The 22,131-nt window shown below is 49.6% G+C and overlaps 8 protein-coding genes and 1 non-coding gene across 12 annotated transcripts; 4 read left to right on the top strand and 5 right to left on the bottom strand.

The window, feature by feature from the left end:
• Nucleotides 1–592: 592 nt before the first annotated feature.
• Nucleotides 593–1,114, bottom strand: TERG_12595 (uncharacterized protein; the record flags this gene model as incomplete). The annotated part of the gene is made up of 1 exon (XM_047751536.1): nt 593–1,114. One exon carries the CDS (start codon nt 1,112–1,114, stop codon nt 593–595), a length of 522 nt encoding a protein of 173 aa, XP_047607367.1.
• Nucleotides 1,115–3,467: 2,353 nt separating this feature from the next.
• Nucleotides 3,468–4,205, bottom strand: TERG_07800 (uncharacterized protein; the record flags this gene model as incomplete). Its single annotated transcript, XM_003231453.2, has 4 exons — nt 3,468–3,589; nt 3,674–3,791; nt 3,863–3,908; nt 4,009–4,205. 4 exons carry the CDS (start codon nt 4,203–4,205, stop codon nt 3,468–3,470), a joined length of 483 nt encoding a protein of 160 aa, XP_003231501.2.
• A 368-nt stretch (nt 4,206–4,573) lies between these two features.
• Nucleotides 4,574–4,645, bottom strand: TERG_10574. The gene has a single exon. It is a non-coding gene; the product is annotated as a tRNA-Ala (tRNA).
• Nucleotides 4,646–5,216: 571 nt separating this feature from the next.
• TERG_07799 (uncharacterized protein) lies at nt 5,217–7,623 on the top strand. 2 transcript variants are annotated; one of them, XM_003231452.2, is made up of 3 exons: nt 5,217–6,062; nt 6,162–6,444; nt 6,523–7,623. In XM_003231452.2, the coding sequence occupies exons 1-3, from the start codon at nt 5,640–5,642 to the stop codon at nt 6,885–6,887; spliced, it is 1,071 nt and encodes a 356-aa protein (XP_003231500.1). In that variant the 5' UTR covers nt 5,217–5,639; the 3' UTR covers nt 6,888–7,623. The 2 variants fall into 2 exon arrangements, with proteins under 2 accessions (XP_003231500.1, XP_047607366.1); XM_047750474.1 differs by having other exon boundaries at nt 6,162–7,623.
• A 3,099-nt stretch (nt 7,624–10,722) lies between these two features.
• TERG_07798 (uncharacterized protein) lies at nt 10,723–13,417 on the top strand. The gene has a single exon (XM_003231451.2). It carries the CDS (start codon nt 10,742–10,744, stop codon nt 12,791–12,793), a length of 2,052 nt encoding a protein of 683 aa, XP_003231499.1. The 5' UTR covers nt 10,723–10,741; the 3' UTR covers nt 12,794–13,417.
• Nucleotides 13,418–13,907: 490 nt separating this feature from the next.
• On the top strand, nt 13,908–16,329 carry TERG_07797 (uncharacterized protein; the record flags this gene model as incomplete). Its single annotated transcript, XM_047748830.1, has 11 exons — nt 13,908–13,994; nt 14,141–14,161; nt 14,265–14,313; nt 14,383–14,458; nt 14,564–14,754; nt 14,833–14,867; nt 14,923–15,043; nt 15,104–15,447; nt 15,525–15,647; nt 15,706–16,111; nt 16,181–16,329. The coding sequence occupies 11 exons, from the start codon at nt 13,908–13,910 to the stop codon at nt 16,327–16,329; spliced, it is 1,602 nt and encodes a 533-aa protein (XP_047604820.1).
• Nucleotides 16,330–17,577: 1,248 nt separating this feature from the next.
• Nucleotides 17,578–18,005, top strand: TERG_07796 (uncharacterized protein; the record flags this gene model as incomplete). The annotated part of the gene is made up of 2 exons (XM_003231449.2): nt 17,578–17,629; nt 17,695–18,005. 2 exons carry the CDS (start codon nt 17,578–17,580, stop codon nt 18,003–18,005), a joined length of 363 nt encoding a protein of 120 aa, XP_003231497.2.
• Nucleotides 18,006–18,090: 85 nt separating this feature from the next.
• On the bottom strand, nt 18,091–18,408 carry TERG_12594 (uncharacterized protein; the record flags this gene model as incomplete). Its single annotated transcript, XM_047751535.1, has 1 exon — nt 18,091–18,408. The coding sequence occupies one exon, from the start codon at nt 18,406–18,408 to the stop codon at nt 18,091–18,093; it is 318 nt and encodes a 105-aa protein (XP_047607365.1).
• A 443-nt stretch (nt 18,409–18,851) lies between these two features.
• TERG_07795 (uncharacterized protein) lies at nt 18,852–21,082 on the bottom strand. 3 transcript variants are annotated; one of them, XM_003231448.2, is made up of 3 exons: nt 20,553–21,082; nt 20,320–20,476; nt 18,852–20,255 (listed from the first exon to the last, which is right to left on the bottom strand). In XM_003231448.2, the coding sequence occupies exons 1-3, from the start codon at nt 20,722–20,724 to the stop codon at nt 19,163–19,165; spliced, it is 1,422 nt and encodes a 473-aa protein (XP_003231496.1). In that variant the 5' UTR covers nt 20,725–21,082; the 3' UTR covers nt 18,852–19,162. The 3 variants fall into 3 exon arrangements, with proteins under 3 accessions (XP_003231496.1, XP_047607363.1, XP_047607364.1); XM_047750472.1 differs by having other exon boundaries at nt 20,320–21,082; XM_047750473.1 differs by having other exon boundaries at nt 18,852–20,476.
• Between the last annotated feature and the right edge of the window lie 1,049 nt (nt 21,083–22,131).

Here is a 22,131-nt window from a genome sequence, read left to right as displayed (position 1 = left end):
GTTAGTATCCCCGCCCACTTGCAGGAACGATTTATCTAATAGTTTCTATAGCCTCCTTTGTTTTAAGTCAGATGGCTCCTTTCATGCATATTTTTGCTTCGGCAGCATCTGCAGGTGATAGACTTATGACCACAATCAAACGCCAATCTGCCATCGACGGCACTTCTTCTGAGGGTGACTCAACTATATCTTTGGCCTCAGAGGAAATTGAGCTTCGAGACGTTACGTTCAACTACCCGGCTCGCCCTGAAGTTCCAGTGTTGCAAGGCGTAAGCTTCAAGATCCCTCCGAATAAGCACACTGCTATCGTTGGAACATCAGGAAGCGGGAAGTCCACCGTTGTAGCCCTACTGGAGCGCCTTTATGATCCAATTACTGGCTGCGTCCGTGTTGGCAACCGGGACCTAAAAGAAATCAACGTTCGGCATTTACGTGGAAGCATCGGTCTAGTTCAGCAGGAACCAAACCTTCTTGATCGATCTATATTGGAGAACATCGCACACGGCCTTGTTAGCTCATCACAAGAGAAACACAAGCACCTTCTTCCTACATTGTTAGGCCCGAGCCTTTCCGACCTTACTGAGAAGATTCGTCAAGGTGCAAGTGAAGACGAAGCTGTGACAGAGCAGGGAGATGTGGTTCGAGAGATTGTCAACCTCACACGCCATGCAGCTACCTTGTCAAATGCAATTGATTTCATCAATGCATTGCCGGACGGCTTAGCAACGAGGGTAGGAAGTTCTGGTGCAGAGCTTAGCGGTGGCCAAAAGCAACGCATTGCACTAGCCCGAGCTCTTATCCGTGATCCTCCCGTGTTGCTGTTGGATGAAGCCACGGCTGCTCTTGACTCTACTAGCGAGAGGTTGATACAAGCAGCGTTGAACAAAGTGTCTGAGAATGTTACGACTGTTTCAATTGCACATCGGCTGGCTACTGCTAAGGATGCTGATAACATTATTGTTATGCAGAAAGGCAGAGTCATGGAACAGGGCACGCACATGGACCTTGTAGCTCGCGACGGTGTATACGCTGGTATGGTAAGGCTGCAGAATATAGGAAAATTCAGTTCTTCTAGCTCTATTATGACCGAGTCTACCCAGGTTGATGCGAACATTGACCGATCTCTCACCACTGATACCCTTTTAAACAAGGAAGAAAAATTGTCCCTTGAGCAAGGTGTACTAGACGAGAAGGAGGAACCTGCTCAGTTATATATGTCGGAAGAAGCGGACAACCTACCAACTGAACCCGAAGAGATAAAGGAGAAGCCAAAACAGACTCTCTGGGCTACGATGCGAGGGTCATTCCCACTCATCCGACCTAATCTCCTCCTCATCTTACTTGGACTGATTACCTCTATTATGATTGGTGTTAGTTATACAGGTGAAGCGGTCATTTTTGGTCACACGGTAGGCAGTCTGAGCGTCTGCCGAGGTGGCCCAAGCATTCGATCCAGCGGTATGCTTTTTGGTCTCCTATTTTTCATCCTTGCAATTGTGAAATTTGCTGCTGTGATTGTGAATGGAGCTGCATTTGGCTGGGCTGCTGAAAAGACTCTATATCGTACACGAGTCCTCTCGCTTCGTTCACTGCTCCGTCAACCGCTAGAATGGCATAATGCAGATGGACGAACGCCTGGGTTACTAGTTGCCCTAGTTACAAGCGATGCTTCAGCTCTTAGCAGCTTGACAGGTACAACCATCGGTGTTCTTTTTTCCACCGTTGCGAATCTCTTTGCGGGTGTTATTCTGTCTCACGTCATCGCATGGAAGATAGCCGTGGTCCTTCTGGCTACCTTACCCGTCTTGTTGGCATCTGGAGTCCTTCGTTTACGTGTAATGGCTCAATATCAAAAGAAGCATCAAAAGGCGTATGCGAAGGCGACGGCGATCACAGTCGAGACAGTCGACAATATCAAGTCAATTGCAGCATTTTCTCTAGAGCAAGAAGCCTATAGCGTCTTCAACCGATCTCTGAGAGCTCCATATAAGTCGAACATGAAGTCTGTCTTGCACGGAAACTTCTGGCTCTCGTTGGCTTACAGTATCAGCACGCTGGTATACGCATTAGCATACTGGTGGGGGTCACAGCAGATTCTCGCAGGCATGTACACGCAGGTCCAATTCTTCATCGTCCTGCCCGCTCTCCTATTCAGCACCCAGTCGTGCGGGCAGATGTTTGCTCTGGTTCCGGATATATCCAAAGCTCGCATTGCGGCGTCAAATATCGTTGACCTCCTATCCATCAGGCATGAGGGAGATGAGGAGTACGACAAGGCTGGTTCGAAAGCAAGTGCCAAACACACCGATCCAAGGTTTAACATGCTCGAGGACAAGCCCAGGGATGTTGAGGCGCAGTTAATTACGACTACGCCTTCATCCTTCCCCACAAAGGGCATGGGCATCCAATTCCGCAATGTCCACTTCCGATACCCGTCTCGACCCAACCAACCAGCCCTAGATGATTTATCCATCAACATTTCCCCCGGTCAGTTTTGCGCCTTAGTCGGTCCCTCTGGTTCAGGAAAATCAACTACTTTTGCCGTTCTAGAGAAGTTTTACAACCCAGCCTCTGGATCTATCATCATTGACGGGGTAGACATCACCAAGCAATCTGGTGCGGCCTTCCGAGACACCATTGCCCTCGTACCACAAGAGAACGTCATGTTTGAAGGAACAGTGGCATTTAATATTGGGCTAGGAGCCCGCCCCGACGTTGAAGCCACACAGGAAGAAATCGAAGAAGCATGTCGTCTGGCCAACATACACGATACCATTGCCGCCTTGCCTGACGGATATAATACTGTCTGCAGCCAAGATGGGAAACAGTTCAGTGGTGGCCAGAGGCAGCGGTTGAGTATTGCCCGTGCGCTCGTCAGGAAGCCTAGATTGTTACTGTTGGATGAGTCAACGAGTGCTCTTGACGTTGAGAGCGAGAAGCATGTTCAAGACGCGCTGGCGAAGGTGGCTCGAAAGACTACTATAGTTGCCATTGCGCATCGGTTGAACACAATCCACCGAGCTGACAGGATTTTTATGATTGAGGGAGGAAAGTGTATTGATCAAGGAACGCATGCGGAACTCGTGGAGAGATGCGAGAGTTATAGAGCGAATGTGATTCATCAGTCGTTGGATGCGTAGAATAAAAATAATACATACGGAATAGAGTAAATAGCTGTATTTAGCCGGCTAAACACACATTTGATTAGTTGTTCTAAATATTGAGAATTATATATAATTGAACATCGGAAGTGATGATAGAAGTGACACTTTATATATCCAAGAATATACATTGTGACATGATAATTGATGAGAGGGGCGGATGGAGGGAGCGGAATAGAGAAAGAGAGTGTGTATAGACAGGAAACAAGTAATAATTGTTTTATCTATATGGTGACATGTTACAACAAGAGTAGTAGTTATTCAGATACAAAAAAGAAGAGGGGAAGCAGGCCGTGGAAGGCGAGCCTACTTGGACTCCTCTGGGTATAGGTCTTCCTGGAGAACAATACCGAGCTCCTCTCTTAGATCCTTGAGTTCTTCCAGGTACACCTCGTACTGAGATCGGTTCTCAACCTTTGATCGGATGCCTGGTACAAGCAAGACAGGAAGTTAGGGGATATAAACCAATATTAAAATGAAGAGTAAAGTCTAGCCAGGCTAGAGAGACGTACCCTCGAAAACACGGACAGCGGTGGGGAAGTCGTTGACTCTTCTGGCAGCCTTGAGGGCAGCAGTCATGACGGCAACGGATGGAACGAGATCGTAAGCAAAAGCGTTGTTAAGGTTTCTCTGTTAATATAAACCATATGAGTCGTCTGGTGGAAGGCAAAAATAAAAACTGCTAATGAAGGTCATCTAACCTGCAGCTCGAAAACGTCCTGTACACTGTCGAATTCCTTCTCATATCTACCATATTATATTTTCAATCAGCATTTCTGTTTCATTGAAGGTGCAATGGCTCTTTCTCGAGGGTTCAATTTTGAGAAATCGACTAGCGCTGACGAACCGGGCAGAGAACTGCTCAAAGGTCTCCTCCTCGTGAGCACCGCTGAATCGCATGGGGGTGGTACTGAATGCGCTGGCTCTGAGGACGGGGGTAGGGACAGCAGCGGATACTCTGGCACGAGCGGCGTATGGAGCGGCCTTGAAGAAAGAGGTGGCCGGAGAGCGCGTAGCGAGGCGGAAGAGGGTTGTTGAAGCCATTGCGGACGGACAAAGGGTCATTCGACGCTCGGAAGCGGAGGGAGAGCTGTAGCAGCGTTTATTAGAAGGGAGAAGCTTAATTGAGGGCGAGCGAAGGGCAGAAGCTCACGGTGGCAGCGGTCGAAGAGTGGTTGTTGTTTGCTGTGACGTTGAAGAAAGGAAGATTTTCTGGCTGGTTTGGATGTTTCTTGGTGCGGGTCACGGGACCGTCACACCACCCGAGACAACAGCAAGCTATTATTATTATTTCGGCGACACTTACAGGATGAAACAAGCGAAACAGGTAATGAAAAGACAAAAGAAGAGGATTTGTGAAAATAGATACTTAAATTAATAGATCATAGGACAAAAAAATCAAGTAAAAAAGTTGGACTGTCAGGGAATCGAACCCTGGACCACCCCCATGCTAAGGGGGTATTATACCACTAAACCAACAGCCCTGACTGGGTGATGGGGGAGGGCCTAGTTTAATATGACTAGAAGGCATAGCTAGGCAAGGGGAAGGAGGCGAGGAAAAGAGAGATAAACAAGAGAAATAGAGAAGTAAAAGGACAGCAGGAGGAGAGTAGTTAGTGAGCTGCTGTCGGCGGCAGGACGTGGGAGAGAAGAACCGCCTCTGATAGAACTAGCACACCATCTAGAACTTGGTTTCATGTGCCTGTTCCCCATCCCCAGGGTTAGCGATCTACTGCTCCATCCTACACACCATAACTCCCCGTACGGAGCGCATCTCCATCTCATCTACACTGGCCATACGGAGTACTCACTCTACCGCCCACTCACCCTTACCTTCCGCCGTCTCTCTATATCTCGCCTCTCGTCTGCCTCTTCTGCTGCTGCTTTGTTTACCCCTATTCCGCCCAACCAATCAGCGTTGTACCTCGGAAGCAGCCGCAGCTGACTAAGCCAATATCTTCAACGCCCCCCAAGAGGAAAAAAAAAAAAAAAAAACCTCCAACTTTTCGTCCTGCTGGCTTCTTCTTTCCTTCACTCTTCTTCTCGCCTGTTGCCATTTGGTCTCTTCTCTTCTTTTTCCTTTTCTTTCTCTTCTACTTCTTTTTCTCTCTCGTAATGCTTGCTCTCTACCCTTTTTAATCTCCTTATCCTTTTCTTTTTGGCCGTCACATTTCTAACCCTACGAAACCTCGTCCGGGAAAACCCAAAACAAGCCCCTATTCCCACCACAAAACAACACCTATCTCGGTGGCCATTGACATACCCTCGCGTCTTGACCGTGTCCGCTCTCCTTGCTGGCAGACTCAGACCAGCTCTCTCCCTTCGTTCCGGGTGTCATTCCTCGCCGTTCCGCCTTGCGCCGTTCGATACCGCTCCCTTATTATAGAGACACCTACAGACACGAGATACGACCTCATAGATCTCCAAAATACTCGCTCCAGTTTTATTGATAGAAAAGAAAGAAAAAGATTTGAAAAGATGTCGGCCAACCTGCTCTCCAACATTCCTCTCTCCTTCTCCACCCCCTCGATAGATCAGCCGTTTGGCGTGAGGCTATGGCCTATCTTCGACTCCGTCTACACTTCCATCATGGGCTACTCGGCAGATGATTTCCGGTTCGTCATCAACGAGACGCCCATGTCGACCCTCAAGGCTACCACAATCGCCCTAATATCCTACTATGTCATCATCTTTGGTGGCCGTGAGCTCATGCGGAGCCGTCCGGCCATGAAGCTGAACGGTCTGTTCATGGTACACAACTTCATCTTGACAGTGGTCAGCTTCCTCCTACTGGTTCTCTACATCGAACAATTGCTGCCCACCTTGGTCCGGAAGGGTACTTTCCATGCCATCTGCCACTACGAAGGTGGTTGGACTAAGCCCTTGGTTCTCCTCTACTACGTGAGTGCCCACCCCTGTCGTCTTTTAGCAGCCCCCCTGTCAAGTTTGTTTTTTGCTCTCCATTCGTTCGGTTCTGAGATTGCTAACTGTCAGGTATAGTTGACCTACCTCACCAAGTATCTTGAATTGCTTGACACCGTCTTCCTGGTCCTTAAGAAGAAGCCACTTACCTTCCTTCATACCTACCACCATGGCGCTACTGCTCTACTCTGCTACACCCAGCTTATCGGCTCCACCGCTGTCTCCTGGGTGCCCATCACCCTCAACCTGGTCGTCCATGTCGTCATGTACTGGTACTACTTCCAGAGCGCCCGTGGAATCCGTATCTGGTGGAAAGAATGGATCACCCGTCTGCAGATCGCACAGTTTGTTATTGACCTAGGTAAGGCTTTTTGTTTATGCCTTTTAACTCTTTGTCTGTATTTCTGTCCTTGTTGTGATTAGTCTAACAGATGCATAGGATTTGTTTACTTTGCCTCATACACCTACTTTACCTCGACCTACTGGCCCTGGTTGCCCAATGCAGGAAAGTGCGCAGGTGAAGAATTCGCTGCATTTGCGGGTCTCATCATCCTCTCCTCATACCTCCTTCTCTTCATCTCCTTCTACCTCGCCACCTACAAGAAGGGAGCCAAGTCCGGCCGCCCACGCCGCAACACTGGATCGCAAGCTGCTCTTGCCATGAAGAACATGGAAATTCCTCATGTTGGCGGTCATTCTGCTCCAGCCGTCTCCAACGGCTCCACCAACGGAAGTGCTTCTAACGGTAATGCTACCACCACTGCCCGAGCCAACGGACCTGTCACCAGGTCAAGAAAGGCATAGAGGGTCACCACAATGGCCACTGTCGACCGACTTGACTGAACTAGGTGGCTTCTCTGACGTTTTTCTTGCGATAATTACGTTTGAATACGTTTACAATGAACGTGTATAATAATATACTTGGAGACTGTACGAATGGGAACATGAAGTTGTTGGACCGGAGTCATACCCTCCTCCAGCTTTGGCTGATGCAGACGGACGCAAACGGTTTGGTTGGGTACGGATGCCTGATATGATTGAGATGGCTTTTTATATACGAGGGATGCATCTTTTTTGCATCCAATACACACCTACACTCCCTTACCTACTAATTCTCACTTCACCGCGAAGAAACACCTGCATGACAAAAAAAGACACACATTGGAAAAAAACCCCTACGACATACATATACAACATAGAAAGGGAGAAGCAAATGAAACCTAAATGGAAGAAAGAAGGAAGAAAAGTGAAAGAACAAATGGATAGGATATAATATTGCCTTTTCCTCCATTCGTCATCCCTTTTCTTCCTCTAATCCCATCTCATCTCCCGTCCTCTTCTTTCTACCCCATGCTTGCTACCATTACTTACTACATACTAATAAACTCCTTTTTCTTTCTTTTCTAGTACTTGCATTTGCATTACACCTTTTATTTGATTGACCCCCTTCTTCACCTTTTTTCGTCTTCCTCACTTCAATTCTATTGCGGTTTATTCTTTTATTTCTTTTGGGTATAATGACAGTGGAAACCGTAAAAACAAAAAAAAAAATTCATAGCTCGGGGGGTTTTTTTCTCTCTTCCTGTTCAGTTTGTCTATGTGTATTTATGTAGCGGTAGGTGATGGTGAATTGGTTTGGATTGTATCAATATCAGCGAGTCGGACGTTGTTTTTGTTTTTATATATGTATCACTTCCCCCTATTCTATTCTATTCCCTCCCATACGTTCACTCCCTTTACTCCGTACAACATTGATATAGGATAGCACACCAAGCCATAGCCGGGCCCGTCTCCTAGCCGATACCACGGCCATTATACATGAGTCCAAGCCACCACTTCACTTGCAACGGCCTCACAGAACCCTGACTCACTTCGGTAATTTAACCGGTCAGCCCAGAAGCTCCCCAGTCAAGGAGATTTTATAAGCGTCGTCCCTCTTCTGCACGCTCAGGGATCGCTTTACTTTCCGGATGACTTACGTTTTGCAGTGCTCATGTCTGCCGCTTACCTGACGGGTTATATAGACGGGGTTGTGCCGGCCCAGTACGTAGTAAGACGACCGCGTCTCCTGTCACCACCACCAACAGGAGCTTCCGACCCAGCTCCAGAGTCAAGCCGGTCCAGACAGTCCAGATAGCCCAGCCTCTGGTCTCAGATACGGAGGACGGCGAGACGTGCCCAGCGGACTCTAGACAGAGACAGAACGGGCTGGCCGGCTAGCGAGTAGCGGGCGTATATAATATCAGAAAGCAGATAAGCGTGCAACAGCCAGGGGATGGCCAAAGTTAAGCATACAGCGGATTTAATCTGTATAGTACTTATTTATATAGATTGCTAACTCAGAACTATTAATCTAGTCGCTGCTCATTCATTGATTGACCCGAGCAGCGAGGCTTCACCGAGTTTTGGCGCCCTCAGCAGAGATGGCGTTGATCGATGGGATAGTACGGGGAACTACCGCATGCATACACAACACTATCAGTCAATTATCAACTGCAAAGAAAAAAGGACTTTATGCTCGGCAGAAGAGAGAAAAAGAAAGCAGGATGACGATAACGTGGCAAGACAGCGAGAAGACACCTTGTCGAGCACCAGTGAAGCCAGCAATGCCATGCAGCCACGGCTTAGACAGTCATCTCGGAAGTATCAAATTGGCCTGGCAGGACATGACGGACAGCTAGCTAGTTAACTTCACGTCTTCTGCTTCGACAAGTTAATTCAGGTCTCCAGTTCCCCATTATCAAGTGAGAACCCGTTTTCCTACTTCTATGTACGAAGAGCCACACCAGCCAAGCCGGAGAAAGGCTTCTCGAAGAACGATGACCTTGTTCCAGTGCAACATGCAGGGAATCGGCTTGTCTCATCGGCGCCAGGGGCATGTCTGACCAAACAGCTCTTGCTGCTGTCTCGTTCTCTGTGGGGGTGTGTGCGCTGCTGTGTCTCTCAGGGACATCGGCTGTACCTGGACAGGCCTGTCTGCAGAATAAGCATATACGGGAGTCTCCCGCAGGTATCCCAAAGCCAAACAGGCAAAGAGCGGGCCTAACCAGTCATCTAACCGGCGAACTAAGTGGTGAGATGACCTCTCGCTGCCCGTATTCGCCTCGCACGTTTTGCACGTTTCGCCAGCCCGATTGAGGAGAGAAAGGGAAGCTCGCTTGCAAGATGGCAAACGCTCAATTTCTCTTTTCTTGTCTCGATGTCCCGCGTGACTCCTCCGTCGATGATAGAGTAAACTAAACGCAGAGCATAGTACACCGGGCCACCTTCAGCCAGCCAACCAGCAATCCGAATCCTCTCTGATTACGGAGTACACCATTCAGTGGCGTTTTTCCCACCCATCTTCTGTGCCTTTTCGAGCCAACTCTAACTAATTTGATCCTCCTTTGCTTTCTCTGCCCCAGGGGCGGCCGTGGTCCAATCATCGCGTCCTGGACGAGTAAGTCGCCCAGTCAGGGGAGTTCATCTATCAAACTAGACAAGGGCTGTGCGCTTGCATTTGCATCAAAGTGCATGCATGCAACTTGGTCTTGTTCGCGGGTATATAAAATTGCGCTGGACCTCTGGGATCCCCACTCGTCCAAATCCCCGCCATGGAGTGTGCATGCAATGCAGAGATGGAAGAGGGCGGAAGCGGATGCAGTTTTCTCCCCCTTGGGGAGACCTTGAGCTGATAAGCTGGTCCATCACTATATACATGCGTTATGACCCTTTCTTTTGGGTCCAGTCCCTGCCCCTGGAGCTAAAGCTACTTTATCCTCTTCAATTTGGTCACCACCCAGCAGCAAGAGTAGTGTCGATATATGGAGGACGTCTCCTGCAATCAATCAACCATATTTTACATACGGCTAGTGCGGGTACTCCGTCCTTCAGTATAGCTACCCACCAACGGAGCAACACCAAGGTATCTCCCGAAAAGCAGATAGATAATAATATATGCTCCAGCGATCGAGAGAGCAAGAGACGAGAGAGAGAGAGAGAGAGTATACTTTCCGTCCGTCGATCATTCCTGTGAGCCAAAAAAGGAGCAAGCCCGGAGAAGTCCCCTGTCGACACGACTTCTTGATATAACGCATGTTTCAAACCAATTTTACCCTTTCGCTGACTCTTAATCTTACTTATGGGCCAGCTTGACACACTCGCGCACTCTTGACTGCTACTTACTCTCGCTTCATCCCGATGCTGCCGCTGGGAAAGTGTGCGTGAAGACGGTGCCGGCGTCTCACCCCCTTCCTCGCCATCTCTCTCTCACTTTTCCACCATCAACTCTCGTTCATATTTTATCTTCCATATAGAAGCTAGGCTGTCCTCTCTTACTCTCCTTCACCCGCGGCTGCTCCATCAACGCTCGTTTTATCCTTGCTCGGACCAAAGGACCTCCTCGGACTCCTGACGTGTTTGCCCTCTTTGCTCCATTTTAAGCTCACCAATCTACCTCCAGGGGTTGGCGATATAAACAGGAGGGCACAAGAGAAGAAACAGAAGAGAACAAGACCGGCGGACTCTTCATCTTTTCTTTTTATTTCCCTTTTTACTTTTTTTTTTCTATCTTCCACAAGACCTTCTACGGCTCCATAAACTAGGGACAGGGAAGGCCCTGCGTGGCTGCGGTCCCACTGGCTTCCACCCCCCCTCTATCGCCCGACATTCCTTTCGTCATGGCCACCGCGTCAGTTCACTCACTTATATCTAACGAGAAGCTGGGTGGAAGCATCCCGGCTGTGCCTTCATCACTGCATATTATTCACCCCATACCGCAGACCAGGTACGAATCCGACGAGGAAGCAGAATCAGAACTAGATATACCCGTTACCCGTGAAGATCGGTTGTTCTCACCCCCAAATGCAGACTGTGATATTGTGATAGGCAGCCGTGGGACGACAGATCACGCTGAAAGAGGTTTCGAGTTGACTATGCCTCTATCCGAAGAGCAACGGAAAATGCAACATGGACGACAGGGGACAACAGATGTTCCCAACCGTTCGTCGCTCTACACTGTCAGGCGTATAAGTGGGTTGACACTTCTGCCACCGTTGCAGACTTCCCCTGAACAATTGCAGCAGCATGAACAACAGAGAAACGCCAGCAGGTCAAGAAGTCCATCCGCAACACCACGAAACCGAACAGAGAGACCGGCAACCATGATATTCGAACAGGAGGAATTCGAGGATCCCGTCTACTCCGACCATGCCTCGGAATACGATGCTGATGTCTTCAATGACAGTGACTTGGGTGATGATACGGACGTCGACATCCAGGACGGAGGGCCAATTCACGAGTCCTTCTTCGTTGCTACTCCGGTAACATATCATCTGCCTAAGGGTAGGCCCAGCTTGGTCTCCATCTCCCCTCCGCCATCACGGTCAGGCCGCTCATCTCAAACCCAGACCCAACGGCAGATGGAAGAACAGATTCCCCGGGCACAGAAGAAGCAGAAGAAGCAGAGCGGCCCGGCCTCTCTGGAGCGGCCAGATGCGGGCCTCAAGCGGAATTCTAGCACCAGCAGCAGCATCAAGAGGAGTCTTCAGCATTTAAAGGTCAAGAAGAGCGATTCACGACGGGGTTCAGCGTACATCTCTACTGAGCCTACTCCTATACCACCAGTTGCTGCTATGAATGCAAGCACTAACACCTCTCCCATGTCTACAACCTCACCTCCTGATTCTGCAAAGTTCTTCACCGAGACCAAGAAACCAAAGAAGGCCTCTGACGGTCGACGACGCTCTCTCATCCCCAATCAGCTACGCAGCGGAAGACGGGATCGAAACGCGTCTGAACAGCAGACCCCTCCACCAACCGATACTGAAGCACCACTATCACAGAGAAGTAATAATAATATTAATACACAAAACGAACCCGAACAAACACAGGTCCAGGGCCATCGACGACGAGCAACGGAGAAATTACCGTCCTTTAATAGAGTGGCATGGACACCTGCCTCACCTCCAACGTCTCCCGAATATAATAATTCCGCACAATCTAGTAATAGTCACCCTCCAGCGTCGCAAAAATTGCCTGTTTCTTCAACCCCCGAACCAGCACCGACTCTGGGACTACGCAAAACAAAGACCTTGCAGGTCCCGCCCCCTAATAATTCACTAGAGCAACTACCTGTTCCTCGCAATCGAGCCCGCACCCGCTCCATCAGCAGCATTGCCAGCAATGCTAGCAAATTCAGCCTTCCAGCCTTTGATAGCGCCTCCCTCAAGGCTATTGCACAGAAGTACCAAAACCGAACGACCTCGCCAACGCCTTCAGGCACATCTAACCTTCGACCAACTACTACTACTACTATTCCCGACAGTGATCGTCGTCCATCGGACTGTGGCAGTACCATGTCCGACCGACCGAGCGTTCCATCATCCCGCTACAACAAGTTCCTCCGAACAATGTCAACCACAAACCTCAGCATGCTTACAAGTGCACAAGACACGATTGACGAAGACACCATGGGCGGGCCCTACCAGAGCAAGTTCTCCAACAGCAGCCTCGGACGAAAATCCAAGCGCTACTCGACTACCTCGAAGGCAAGCATCAGCACCGGCCGGTCCAGCAGCACTAGTAGCAACAACAACAGCAACAGCACCAACACGCATGTTCGATCGAAGAGCAAATGGTTCCAGGGTACCAGCGAGAGCATGTCTATTGCGGGAAACAAGCTCGGCTCCATCCTCAAGAAGAAGTCCTTGGCCTTGCCAACGACCTCTTAAAATTCACGATTATTTCAGTACACAGCTACTTAATTGTTGTTTTGTGTTGTCTCATTTTCTATCCTTCTACACACATATACCCCCTACTTGTCTACTTTTCTTTGCATCTCATCTCTACCGGGAGAACATAAAAAATAGGATCGGGAATTCTGGTCGTGGGTGGGATTTTGTCGTTTTCGTCTCGTCTTTGCTTTGCCCCTTTCTCTCTCTTTTACTATCCCATCCCTAATGACCTGCTAATGCCTTTTTCCTATCTTTTTCGCCATTTTGTTTTGATAGCATATCCTTGCCTGGCTGCTTTGTTTCTTTTTTCTCTTCTATCCTTCTCATCGCTTCGTTCGTTTTCCTATGTTGGGTTCTTCGGATACACACTATACACTGCAGTGCTTTGTTCTCCTTCTCTACAGTCATTACCTCGTTTCCTTTGCACATGATGCACATACAGCTGCTGAATACCTGCTATCCATTTACCGGCATTATTCGACATAATCCACCAGAAAATAGCTAGTTCTACTAATAAGATCGCCTTGACGCTACGTCAGTCAACGCAAGCTTGATACTCCTCCGTCCACCCATCCCCCCTTGTAACGCGGCAACCGAGGATGCTTTCTCCACGCTGCCATCATGGCATTCGTCATTGGGCCCTTCGAAAGGTAAAAATAACTTCAAAAGGGCTGACCTTCTTTTACCCAACGACGGCCGCATCCGAGGCGGATCCGCCAGTCAAAGTTTTTCAGCGCCGGCAAACTTATTATCAGCTTTGCCCTGCTCTTCTTACTAACAAACGAGCCAACGGCCGGCTAGCAAGCTAGCTTAGCGCACTGTCCGGTAGTTTGTTCGCCCAGGAAGCTCGCTGAAGCGCTTTATTTGCTTCGTCCTTTTTGCCTTTTTGCATGGGTTGCTGCTTGAATATCTTCTGTGCGCAGATGCATGGTGTGGCCGTCGGGACCTATATAGACACGCCCTTTAGGTATCAAATCCACATATATATAGCTTGATACAGCGTATTCCAGTTCTGCTCGCTTCTATATATATCGCCTTCCACCGATTGGACGTTGCGGTGGGTTTTTCTTATTTTTGCGAATCGCAGGTGGATAGCGAAGGCCGTACCAGCATGAAGCCCGCCATCGCAGATACAAGCCAAGCTGAGGTCGAGGGAGGCAGCCAGGAGAAGGACGCCCTCTCGGACACCGCACTCCTGGTACGTATGGCCGATGTTTGATCTCTGATCCTCCTTCTGATCCCTTTGGCCCCTCTGCTGGGCTTCCGTACTCCCGCGAGGACATGTGTGGGGGTCTCGGTCGTCTCACTGTTTCATCGTCGCATAACTGACCAGCCCACGCATAGGAAACACTTGGGTACAAACCGGTATGAATTGCTCCCATGATTTCATACCAAGATCGAGCGAGACCCATCGCGCTGCCTCCGGGAGGTTCGTGGAGGTTGATTCGTGCATATGATTTCCGTCTAGGTTCTGCACCGAACGTACACGTTTCTGGAGAGCTTCGCAACGACCTTCGGTAAGATGGAAGCGTTTCGAGAAGAGATCCCGAAGGAGTAGCTATTTATTGCTAACACATGCGATTTAGCTGCGCTGTACTTCGTCGGCGGAGTACGAGTGACGTTTAGCACTGGCATCGCAGCCGGTGGGAACTTGGCTTATTGGTGAGTCTATGCGCCCTGCGCTCCGTGTGTGGCTGCTCCTTCGCGGTGAATAGATATTGTGAAACTTCGAAATAGTGGATGGAATAGCGCTAACCGGGCGGACAGGACAAACTACCTGGTTACTGCTGTCTTCACGGGGATCACTGCCTCAGTCATCGCCGAGATCTGCTCTGCTCTTCCCTCTGCCGGCTCAATCTACCTCTGGGCCGCTGAGGCCGGCGGTCCCAAGTACGGACGACTGTTAGGATTCGTCGTTGCGTGGTGGAGTACCACGGCATGGACGACCTTCTGTGCCAGTACGTAACGGACCTGCTTGAGATCGTTGCTTTTTTGTTATCTTTGCAGGAACCCCGTTGACTGATTCATTTGTGCAGGCAACACGCAATCTGCTGTAAACTACATTCTATCCGTATGTCAATTGATACCCCGGTGGTCAACACAGCAGCTAACCGGTTTAAACACAGGAATTAACTGTGTTTGATGTTGACTTCCCCAAAAGTGTTGACGATGTGAAGTTCAGGGCTGTCCAGTGGATATGCACTGAGGCTTTGCTTGCCATTGCAGCCATAGTCAACTTTCTCCCGCGTAAGATTCCCTTTTGGTAGAGAACCATTCGTTTGCGTTCAAAGTTGACACATCCTGCAGCGAGGATGTTCAGATACGTCTTCTACCTTTCGTCGACATTCGTTCTTTTGGACTTTTTGATGAATGTTATCTGGCTGCCAATTGGTGCCCATAATACCTGGGGTTTCCGCACTTCTAGTGAAGCATTCTTAGCTACCTATAACGGCACGGGTGCCCCTGCTGGCTGGAATTGGTGTCTCTCCTACCTTGCCACTGCCGGAATTCTCATTGGATTTGACGCCTCAGGCCATATTGCTGAAGAGACCAAGAACGCTTCTTTGACCGCGGCCAGGGGTATTTTCTGGAGTACTGTAGTCAGCGGAATTGGTGCTGCCTGTACAATTGTTCTATTCTTGTTCTGCGCAGTAAGTATACACGGTCGATCTCCACCTTTTCATTTGCTTGACTTTGAATTGCTTGCTCACCGGGTCCTGTTTGATAGCCCGACCCCAAGACCTTGTTCTCTTTCGGGTCCCCTCAGCCATTTGTCCCTCTGTATGCTGTTGTGCTGGGCCAGCGAGCTCATATTATTATGAATGTGGTGTGCGTAATCACCTACTGGTTTGTGAGTACCCTCCTTACCAATCCCCAACCCACACGGGAAATGCTCTAACGTCATCCAGAATACCACGATTGCTATCGTAGCTGCATCGAGACTTGTTTTTGCCGTTGCCCGAGATGGCGTACTCCCATTTTCTAGCTGGGTCTCCCGTGTTTCTCCTTCAGGTCAACCCTATAATGCCATCAAGGTAGTCTGGGGCGTCGCTGCATTAGTAACCTGTACCATCCTCCCATCAAATGTTGCATTCACATCGCTAGTTTCAGCCGCCGGTGTCCCGTCTGCAGCTGCATACGGCCTCATCTGTTTTGGGCGGGTCTTCCTTACCCCGAAGAAATTCCCCAAGCCAAGATGGAGCCTAGGTGTCCTCAGCAAGCCGTTTCAAATTATTGGAATTTTTTGGAACGGTTGGGTTGTCGCTATCCTATTCTCGCCTTACGTTTTCCCTGTCACTGGCCAGACATTAAATTGTAAGTCCTTTTTTCTTCCCTCTCCTACCATTTCAAGAGAACTGTATCTGATACCTGATCTCCACACAGATGCTCCTATAATCCTGGCTGGTGTCACGATTATTGCATTAATATCCTACTGGGTCATCCCGGAGGAATCCTGGTTCCCGAGTGCACGTATCTCCAAGTTTGTTGAAGGGCGACCTCAGGATCTGGTGAGTCCGGAGGTAAAGCAGTGAGGCGCTAGCTTCGTTTCAAGAGCAGGGAAGTGATCCATTCACTACTTCCATATCCCAAAATGGGTATCTAGAAATAAAAGTTGAAAGAACAAAAGAAGGGGATATACAAAAAAGGCAACGATGGGAAAATATGGTAATATATGCATGCATATATGTAATCTAATTTCTATATGACACCCAAAAATATATAATATTCAGATTTTTAGATCGCGGGGAAAGGACAACACTCATCTCGCTGTTTCAGAGCTCCTATTCGTAACACCGGGGCCTACGAGGGAGTCTCAACTAGATTCATCTTCTCCTTACACGGCTATGGTCAATGCTCTAGCCCCAGGGAGACCAGGAGCAGCCATATAGCCATCCTTGGCTAAAACGCATAACAGGGACAAGCATTGTTCCCATTCGGAAGGCGGATAAAACGGCTAATGCTCCATATTCTCCATGAACACTTGTTTTCGAAAGTATTTTCTCCGTCGAGCGGTCGTTTGATGTATCTCTTAGTTTAAAAAAGGGCCGCGGGGTGAGATGCGGAGTATATATCGAGTCCCAGTTTGATATATAGTATTAACTCAAGGATCACCTCGAGTAATCGAACTTGCATCGCGAACGACTGTCTCAGATACAATATATTCACGACTTGACCGTCTATACCCGTTCGTCATACCTGATTTATGAAGGTTCCAAGTAAATTTTCACTGACGGCGGTTTGTCTGGGTATTGCTGGGACGACCGGTTTTCACCATCGGGAGAAAGACCCTCGAATGAGGTTCACTGGAGGACATGCCTCGAGTTCATAGAAGTCACTGATTGCGATTAGATCGGACGAGGGGACTTCTCTAACTTAGTAGGCAGTGATGGCATCCAGCCATTAACACCGTATACAGCCAATTTGGTCTTTCGACTGGGCAAATGAATAGATTAATTGGTTCATTTGAAAGTATCACTTGCTATCGCACACGGCAGCCTACATGAAAATCAAGTCTCTAGAGAAGCAGAGAGTCCCAAACAATGTAACCCATCTTGATGGGTTGAGGTTGGGGTTGGGCGTTCGTGGCGGTTATAAAAGATTATGAGGCGCGGGTGTTCCTGGCGCCACAGCCGATGTTTACCCGCGGCCCGCGGCTAGCTGCATATTTTCCCCGCAAACTATAGAACGACCGCTCTTAAGTCGCCTGTTAAGACATCAAGCCGTACATCCAGCTCTTCACCTTGGTCAATATACCTGTCTACCTCGAAGCTGAACCAACCATGTCTCAATCACAGGGCTCCCGGCTAGCAAATAAAGTAGCCATCGTGACCGGTAAGCGCTCACCACATCTACACTCGCAACAAGCAGTTCATAGATAGCTAACAATGTCAAACCAGGCGGCGGGTCTGGATTTGGTGCTGCGATTGCTATCCGATATGCCCAGGAAGGCGCAAAGGTGATAATAGGTGACATAAATGTCGAGGGAGGCGAAAAGGTAGCTTCCAGCGACCCGTTAAGCATCACCTTCCAGAAGATGGACGTCACTAGATCTGAGGACTGGAAAGCGATTCTAGACCTTGCGGTGTCGAAGCATGGAAAAGTAGATATACTTGTGAATAACGCGGGGACAACTTACAGGAACAAGGTATCCCATCCTCTCCATCAACAGGGCCCTTGGATCCTCAATAGACAGATGACGGGTTATTAACGATGCTCTAGCCATCCACCGAAGTTACAATGGATGAATTTGAACGGGTTTTTAATGTTAACGTGAAGAGCATCTTCCTCGCCTCTCAGTTGTTCATTCCGGTCCTAATCAAGCAAGGACATGGCGGATCGATGATAAATATCTCCTCGACGGGTGCGCAACGGCCCCGGCCGGGGCTAGTATGGTACAATGCCTCGAAGGGGGCAGTGTCGAACGCCACCAAGGGTTTGGCGGCGGAGTATGGCAAGCACCGGATCAGAGTGAATAATGTGTGCCCGCTACTGTCTGGAACTGGCCTGTTTGAGATGTTCACTGGTATACCCGATACCCCCGAGAATCGGCAGAAGTTCATTGATAATGTGCCGCTGGGGAGACTGGCGGAGGCAGAAGACATTGCTAACATGTGTTTGTATCTGGGGTCTGATGAGGCGAGATTTATTAATGGTGGGGATTTTGTTGTTGATGGAGGAAAGTGTATTTGATTGATTGGTGGTTGATTGAATAGCTTATTGTTGGAATGTCTATTAATGGACGAGTTGAATGGTTTTGTTTTTTCTTTGTTATCAATGACCTTGAGTCATAAATAAATAATGTGGTACACGAAGATGGGGACAGATAAAGAATGTTTGAGTCTTATATCCATAGCCATATTCATTTCGTAATGCATACAAAGAAGCAGATATGCACGCTTAACTGCGCCCTTTGGTTTTCTTTTTCTCCGTCCAGCTAACAAAGCAAACAGCAACACCATACAAGAAACAAAGAACATATACACGGTGAAAAGGGGGGGGGATCGAAGAAATATGTACTCGAAGTTATGTAAAAAAAAAAAAAAAAAAAAAGAAAAAGAAAGAAAGAAAAGAAATCAAAAGAGTCTGATTGGTTGGGTGGTAACGTCGTTGCACCAACGCCTCCCCCATATGAAATTGACTGCCAATCTCGACAGAAACGTTCAAGGGGGAAAATTGGAAAATCAAGAGGACGGGAATCCCCTATCGGCTGAAGAAGTAATATGTTTCAACAGTGCAAATAGATACACAGCGAAGATAGAATTTGGTTCTCGTGAATACAGCTCTCTGTCAGGGAAAAAAAAAAAAGGTGCAGATGTAAGAAAAGAATCCGAAGATAGCCATCATATCTGGGGGAAAGCGGACAGCTTAGAAGTGTCCATGACGGCGACGGTGACCGCCGTGGCCATGGCCACCGTGGTGACGGAGAAGGTTCGTGTCTCTCTTGGCTGGAGTAGCTTGGGCTTGAACAGTGGTGGTGACAGTCTTGGTGACGATGGCAACCTCAAATACAGTACCGTTCTTGGTGTAGGTAGTGGTAGTGCCTGGGGGGTTTGCGGGAGTAGATGGCTTTGGAGTGGTCTCTGGAGCTGGAGGAGCCGGAGGAGCCTGGTCGGATGGAGGAGCAGGGGGAGCAGGGGGAGAGGGGGTTGGGACGTTGAGCTTTGGTCCGCCGGGTGCTGGGATGGAGACTGAAGGAATGTTGACGACGGGCTCATGGTGGCTTGCGCCACTAACGTATCCAGGTCCGTTAGAAACCTTGACACCACCGGGCAGACCCTTGGGGCAGAGAGTATACTCCTCGGCCATGATGGATGGGGGAACGTTCATCTTGCACTCGTTCTGTTTGTTCTGGTCCTGGATGTTGAAGACGTGGCAGTCTTCGAGAAGACCGGAGTCGTTGGTGCAGGTGTCGACAGCCTCCTGTAGCACACCATCATCCCATCCTTCAATGAAATCAGCGTGGTAACCGGCGCCAGTTGGGTCACCGTTGGAGATGACGAACTTGCCGTCCATGCCGGCGAATGGCTTGGTGACCCAGATGGTCTCGTAGAAGAGAGTGGGGAGACGGGTGCCAAAGCCCTCGGGGCAATCACCGCCGTTGATCTCGCTGGGGTAGGCAACGTGGGACTTGTGGTCCTTGGAGTCGAGGTCCTTTCCATTCCAGCAGGATGGGAACATGATCTCAAGACGGAGACCGTTTGCACAGGTGTTGTCGATGAACGAGCGCTCGGGGAAAGTGTGTCTGTACATGGAAGCCTCTGGAGGGCTGGCGTAGTTGAGACAGTTGAAGCCGATGGCTTTTTGGCCCAGAGCAGACTGAGTCTTCTCCTCCTTGGTCCAACTGGACTTTGGAGGATCAGGCTGCACGAAGGGGAAGTCACGGAGACCGGTATCTCCAGAAACCATACGAAGGCCTCGAGGGAATGCCTTGATATCCTTTCCATACAGGAGATAGTACCTAGAAGAACGAGTTAGTATTCAGGGTAATGTGTCAGGGAGTGAAGTGGAGAGCGAGGACATACACAAGAGTACCACCCAGCTGCTCAGCGAGCTCAGCAGTCCCGTTGGCGTGGAGGAAGTAGAGAGTAGGCACCCAGTAGGCAGACTTGTCCTGGGTAACAGCACACGAAGTGCAGTCAGACTCAGCCAACTGATCACCAGTAACCTTGAAATCGAAATCTAAAACAGCATGTTAGAACGTTCTTTTCTCTTGTAGCCCCCTTTTCTTGCTGGCAGCAGCAGTTAAATAACGTACTTTTACCACCGTGGATGGCGTGGGCGTGAGGCGAGAGCTCTCCTGGGTTGACGATGGGGTCCATGCGGGCAAGACCCAGACGGCCCTGGCAAGGCATACGCCAGAACGCAGCGGCCGGCGCAGCCATGGAGAGCATCGAGGCCGCCAAAGCGGTCAACTGAACGGTATGCATCGTGATCGAAGTCCTCTCTTGGGTATTTTATTTTTTCTCCTTCTTCTTGGGTCTCGGGGAAGTTTTCAGAAGGGAATTCGTGATCCCGACCCAGTCGAGATGTAGATATCTATGTCAACAAAGGAGCGTGTATTCACAGGTCTTTTATCTTCCAGCGAGTCGAGCAAGACCACTGTTCCAGACGTATTTGTATGTACGGGTTCTTCCTGGTATCGAAGCGAGCAGAGACGGCCAGCAAGACGGAGTTCTGATAGTCAATATCAGAGGCAGCCAGAGACTGAGGCAACTAAAAGGAACGACTAGGCGGCGCGCGAAGGAGTGTAGATGTCTAGAGAAGACGACAAGCAGCGCTGCCAGGCAAACAGAGAGAGAGAGAGAGAGAGAGAGACGGCGAAACGAAGAAGAAGCAGAAGAAGAGGACAGACAGAGGAGAAAGTGACGCCGTCGCCGGGGCCTGCGATGGTTGATAAAAGAGCGGCGGGCGGCTAGTCAGCGAGAACGCCCCGGCGCCGCTAGTCCCGAAGCGGGCATCAGTGAAACAGCCCAACCGCCGATCTGACACAGTTCAATTAAAACCGCGACACCCTCTCCATACTTAGTCCAAGCAGGTAGGCAGGTGGGAGTACTTGCGGTACCAGAGTTAAGTGCGATGGTATGATGCGGTCAGCTGGCTGCAGGGCAGTCAACCGCAGACCGACACATGGCCGGGCGGGCAGCCAGATATGGACGGGCGATGAGGTGGCCGCATCCTGAGATGAAGGTTCTGTTCCTGCGTTGGCAGTGTGTCCTTGGCCCAATAACGCCTCTCGATCGTCTTCTTCGACACCGATTCGCGGGTGTCCTGCCCCTGGGACGGGAAGTATCATTTGCCTGGCCTTGTTCCTGCGCAGGGGGAGGGGGGAATCCAGTCGTGGACCTGGTGAGTGGCCCTGGTTGGGCGCATAGACATGCCATAATGTCACTCTAACTGGCTGCGAAGATATATATTCCGAATACTTCATGCATAACATGGCCAAACTCTCTCGCTCTTTTCCCTCCCTTTCAGTGCGGACGGCTGCCTGGTCCCTTGTTTCCCGTCCAGGGGTGCCGTGTCAGAGTCAACCACACCCGTTGGATGCAGCCTTGCTCAGCTCCTCGGGACGGATCGACGGGCGAAAAAGAGTGGTGACATGGCTGAGTTGACTTGAGGGCTCCATCCGAACCAGAGATCTTCAGAAATACGGCAGGTATACGGTCCCCTCGCGGCTGAGCCATTAAATCATGGCCTTGCCTCCCAGGAACGAGTTTTCCGTATGGGATGGAGTACTCCGCTGCTTGGTGCGAATGAGAAAGGGGATAAAAAATAGCGCCCTGCCAAGTGCTTGCCGCCTTTTCCTTCCCCTCTCTGACAGGGGGGTATATACTTAG

This window comes from Trichophyton rubrum (genome assembly GCF_000151425.1).
Source record: "Trichophyton rubrum CBS 118892 genomic scaffold supercont2.11, whole genome shotgun sequence".
Classification (NCBI taxonomy): domain Eukaryota; kingdom Fungi; phylum Ascomycota; class Eurotiomycetes; order Onygenales; family Arthrodermataceae; genus Trichophyton; species Trichophyton rubrum.
Note: the sequence above shows the minus strand (reverse complement) of the source record. Positions and strands in the feature narration are given on the sequence as shown.